This window comes from Pterocles gutturalis, unplaced genomic scaffold (genome assembly GCF_000699245.1).
Source record: "Pterocles gutturalis isolate BGI_N339 unplaced genomic scaffold, ASM69924v1 scaffold24265, whole genome shotgun sequence".
Classification (NCBI taxonomy): domain Eukaryota; kingdom Metazoa; phylum Chordata; class Aves; order Pterocliformes; family Pteroclidae; genus Pterocles; species Pterocles gutturalis.
The window spans coordinates 2,516-6,673 of NW_010138921.1; the positions used below are offsets into that span (position 1 = coordinate 2,516).

General features: G+C 56.4%; 1 protein-coding gene across 1 annotated transcript in view; it reads right to left on the reverse strand.

Annotated features, from left to right (window-relative positions):
- Positions 1-563: 563 nt before the first annotated feature.
- Positions 564-4,158, reverse strand: part of LOC104468906 (apoptosis-inducing factor 3-like) — a 6,700-nt gene continuing 3,105 nt past the window's right edge. Inside the window, exons 10-18 of the mRNA XM_010083190.1 lie at positions 3,658-3,773; positions 3,161-3,232; positions 2,745-2,808; positions 2,204-2,280; positions 2,010-2,127; positions 1,772-1,870; positions 1,252-1,327; positions 731-835; positions 564-606 (exon numbers count right to left, since the gene is read on the reverse strand). Of these exons, the coding sequence (XP_010081492.1) occupies positions 564-606; positions 731-835; positions 1,252-1,327; positions 1,772-1,870; positions 2,010-2,127; positions 2,204-2,280; positions 2,745-2,808; positions 3,161-3,232; positions 3,658-3,773 (770 nt within the window). The remainder of the gene's footprint in view (positions 607-730; positions 836-1,251; positions 1,328-1,771; positions 1,871-2,009; positions 2,128-2,203; positions 2,281-2,744; positions 2,809-3,160; positions 3,233-3,657; positions 3,774-4,158) is intronic.

Consider the following 4,158-nt stretch of genomic DNA (forward strand, 5'->3'; position numbering starts at 1 on the left):
GCAATCCTCCAGCCGGCTGTAGCAGTGCCAGCAGGTGCTGCTGGCTCCGAGGTCAGCCGGCAGCCCTGTGTCCTCAGGGGTAGGGTATTTCATGTGAGTTCCTGCACACAGACTATCTAGTTCCCAGCTGGGAGAGCAGCTTGCCTCGGTCACAGCTTCCCTTGCTGGGAAAATGAGCTTTTGAAAAGCAGAAGGTCAGCGTGACCGGCATGCTGAATGAAAGCTCCTCACTAACAGCAAGTGAGAGGAGCAGGAAGGGTTGGTGGGTCTGTGACTGTGTGGTTGTTTCTGCATGCTCAGACCCTCAGCCGTGCTCCAGGACACGTGCATCCATCCATCCTCCTCTTACCCAGCCCAGCAGATCCCCATCTGGCAGCAAGGGGAAGGCGCTGCTTCACTTTGCCCCAGCACATGAGCAGCCAGGGGCTGTCTGCAAACACAAAACGCAGGCGCTGGGTCCAGCTTTGCTCATGATTTTATTTCTCCTGTGCCAGGAAGGGAGGATGTGGAGCTGTTAACACTCGGTTGACTCTGTGCCCCTCACGGCAGGGTATGTACCGAGCTTAGGTTTCTGCCAGCGAGGGGATGTTGCAGGCGTCGCAGGCCCTGCAAACGAGAGGGGACGTTGGGGACTGCAGTAACTCATCTCAGCTTGGTGTCTCTCAGTGGACCCTGGCAGCACGGGGAACAGCGCAGAGCCACCCACCAGCTCGGTCAGGGTGTCACTTACTCTGCTTCTTCTTTAGAGATTTGTTTCCCCAAGTATAAAACTTCTGTGATCAGAGCCACCATGGGGTCACAGTCCAGGCTGGCAGCTGCAGTCACGAAGCCGTCCCTGAAAGCCAAAGTGGGAGATGTGGGGGTCTTCAGTGCACATAATCCACCAGGGCAGCATCCTGGCTGGAGGCCAGCTGGGTTTCGGGGGGCTCAGGGCAGGGTGGTTGGTCGGGCAGGGTGCATGGGGACTGGCAGCAGATCGCCTGGTGCTGCTGGGAGCAGTGGGGCAGGGGGAGAGGAGACATGTCCCAGGCTCCCTGCCTGTCTCCGTCAAAGCTCATCCTCTCCTCGTTCCCTGCCCTGCTTTGGTTTGCTCTGGAACCATCTCACTGCTGGTTCAACAGCCAGCACCTGCCTGCGGTGTGCAGCCGTGGGAGGTGACGGGGAGCCTCTGCAGGCTGGATGGGACAGGACCATGCCCTGTTCCCAGGGTGCTGCCATGGCAGGGCACAGACCGGCCGTGGATTTACTCACCTGATGTAAAAGATCAGGAACTTCTGTTGCTCCAGGCTGCCCTTCACAACAGTGTCCGTGTATCCCTTCCCGCAGCCTGCAAGAGAGAGCGTTGCAGCCTGCTCAGGGAGCCCTGGTACGGCAGGTGCCACCCGTCCCACCTCGGTGTCACCGCTGGTGCAGGTAGGGACAGAGGGGACAGTGACTGGCTGGGGCAGGGGTCCGGGCTGGGAGAGGGATGGGGAGAACTGACGCAGAGGTGCAGGACTGTGTCATGACCCCAAACCTTTCCTTGGCTTGGAGAGGGAAGTTCTTGCTCCTTTGTGACCCCTAAGCCACTGGAGATCTCAAAGAACAAGAGCTCTGGGTAACCTGCAGGCCCAGAGCTCAGCAACAGGCTTCACAAACTCGTCCCGGCAGACAGCCCAAAACTTCAGCCGCTTCAGGTAAAGTCCGTAACCACTGTGTGTTTCTAAGCTGCTGGATGAGCAGAGGGGCTAGGAAGCAGTTAGGCTCCTCCCACCTCTCTGCCCCCTCCTACCTGTGTAGCGGATGCTTTTCCCGAGCATTGTGGTCCAGAAGAAGGGGACACTGTGCAACGCCTTCTCTTTCTTCAGCATGTTTAAGGCAGCAATGTGACCTGTGGTGAACCAGCAGAGGAAATATTTTTTTTTCTCAAAGAAGTGCTCCCTGCCTCTCATTATCCTGCTGTCCCTCTGCCCCCTTCCCTCGATGCCCATCTCAGCGGGGAGCTGGAAAGCGAGGCGGCTGTGTCCTACCGTGGGCCTCGGCCACCTGTTGGTGATGGATGCTGGACCGGTCCCCATTGAGCAGCGCTACGGGAAAGGAGACCACATCCCCCGCGGCGAAGACGTTTGGGATGTTGGTTCGCATGTGCTAATGGACAAAAAACAGCCCAATGCTGAGAGGGACGGGACTGGGTGCGGACCAAGGACACTCAGCTGGCGCTTACCAGATCCACCAGGATGGCCCCGCTCTTGTCTCTGGCGATGGAGGTGCTCTTCAGAAACGCCGAGTTGGGGACCACCCCTGCAGGGAGAGGATCAAGGACAAATGCAGCAGAGCTCTGCAAAGGCGGGGAGGAAACATTGGCCCCGGCCCTACAGCAAGGACGTGCCCGCGGTGCCTGTTCATCCTGCTCGGAGCAGAGCAGCTCACAGCAGGGACCGGTGCTTGGGCTGGTGCTGAGCTCATCCAGGGGTAATAAAACCAGGGCTCGGAACAAGGCATGCTCTGGGAACATGGCAGTGACCTCCAGAGCCCAGCAAGCCTGCCAAAGCCACACTGGGAGCACGAGGAGCTCCGTTCCTCCTGCCATTGCTCCTGGGCTGCTGACTTCTCCACGTGTCTGGGACCCAGAGGAAGTGTTGGATGATAACAGAGTGGGAAACTGCAGGGAATGGTGTCCTGGGGGTGCACTGGGATGCTCTGGGCTTGCTGGCTGTTCTCCCCATTCCCAAAGGTGCCTCCGTCTCCCAGCTGGGGTCTCCTACCTATTCCCACCACGACCACATCTGCAGGGAGCTTCTCTCCGTTGGCAAGAACAGCCTCCGTGACCTAGGAAAGAAGCAAGAATTGTTCACAAAGGGTTAAAAACTCTGTCCTAATTCCTGCAGCCTCCCTGCTGCCTCATTCTTTGCTGTCTTTTTTTCTTCCCCAGGTTCAGATCACCTTGTCCAACTAATGTGTGTTGCCAGGAATGTAAGAGAAAATCACGCTGTTGTCCCTGAGATACGAACGCGTATGGGTGCCATTCGAGCCCAGGGTTGTGCTCAATGGAAAGAAATGTGAGGGTCTAGACATGGGAGAGGAAAACCTAGATGTGGGTGCTGGCCTATACCTCAGTTTGGGTTTTTTTTTTTTTTTTCCCTAAAATTAGCAGTTCAGGGATCACAGTGGTATGACTGACCTTTCCATCCTTTCCTTTCAGCTCAGAGAGTTCTGTTTTCATGTAAAACTTCACTCCTTTATTTTGCAGCATCTGAAAAGGAAGAGGAAGCTGGTTCGAGTATTCACTAGGAAATTCCAGGCTGTACTGCTGTAAAAACAGCCATACGCAGCCAAAACCCAGGCAGGCAGCTCAGCTGCTGCTCCGGGCTGCAGAGAGGTTTCATCTGTGCCCTGGAGGGTGCAGGGGAGCCAGGCTTTGCTCCACTGTCCCGCTCAGGACCGGTGCGTGAGCGTGAAGCGGGGCTTGGGAATGAAGCTGGGCTGAGAAGCGTGATGATGAGTGCGAGGGAGGTTTGGGAGCAGCCATGTGTGCACAGCTCCTGCAGAAAGCTGCGGGTGAGAAGGGTGGCTGGGCACGCGGGGTTGTGACTCAGCGCAGGAGCTGGATGTGGATCGCCAGGCTGCTTGGGTAGCATGTGTTCTCCAGCCTAGAAGTTAGCACCAGGTTTTCCTAACCTTCATGGCGACACCTCCAACCTGAGGTCCCAGTGCATCCTGGAAAGGGAACTCCTTTTTTTCCACCACCGCGATGGCCCCAGCCTTGTCTGAGAGGAAGGCAGCGATCTCCATTCCTGCCAGGGAAAGGCATGCCCAAGGTGAGCCTGCTGCAAGCATGAACCTGCACCATCCTCCTTGGAAATCTTTTCCCCTTCCAGGTAAGAAGAAGAAATCTGATGTTTTGCCAGTGCTTAACTGCTCTTCTATGCATTTCTGGGCTGAGGTGTGTAGCCCCCTCTGTTCTTTCTTCTCATGCACTATGGACCCAGGCAGCTCCTGGCTGCACATGGAATAGCTCCCTTTCTGTGCCTTTCCCAGGGCTTCTGGGGAATCCAGCTCCTCTGAAGGACAGTGACCTTTTCATAAGGCACATTTCCCTCTGTCCATGTCCAGGAACTGTTTATAGCTCTCAAAGTTTATGGCTTGGAGGGGGAAAAAAGGGTGAGTGTGGTGTAAACC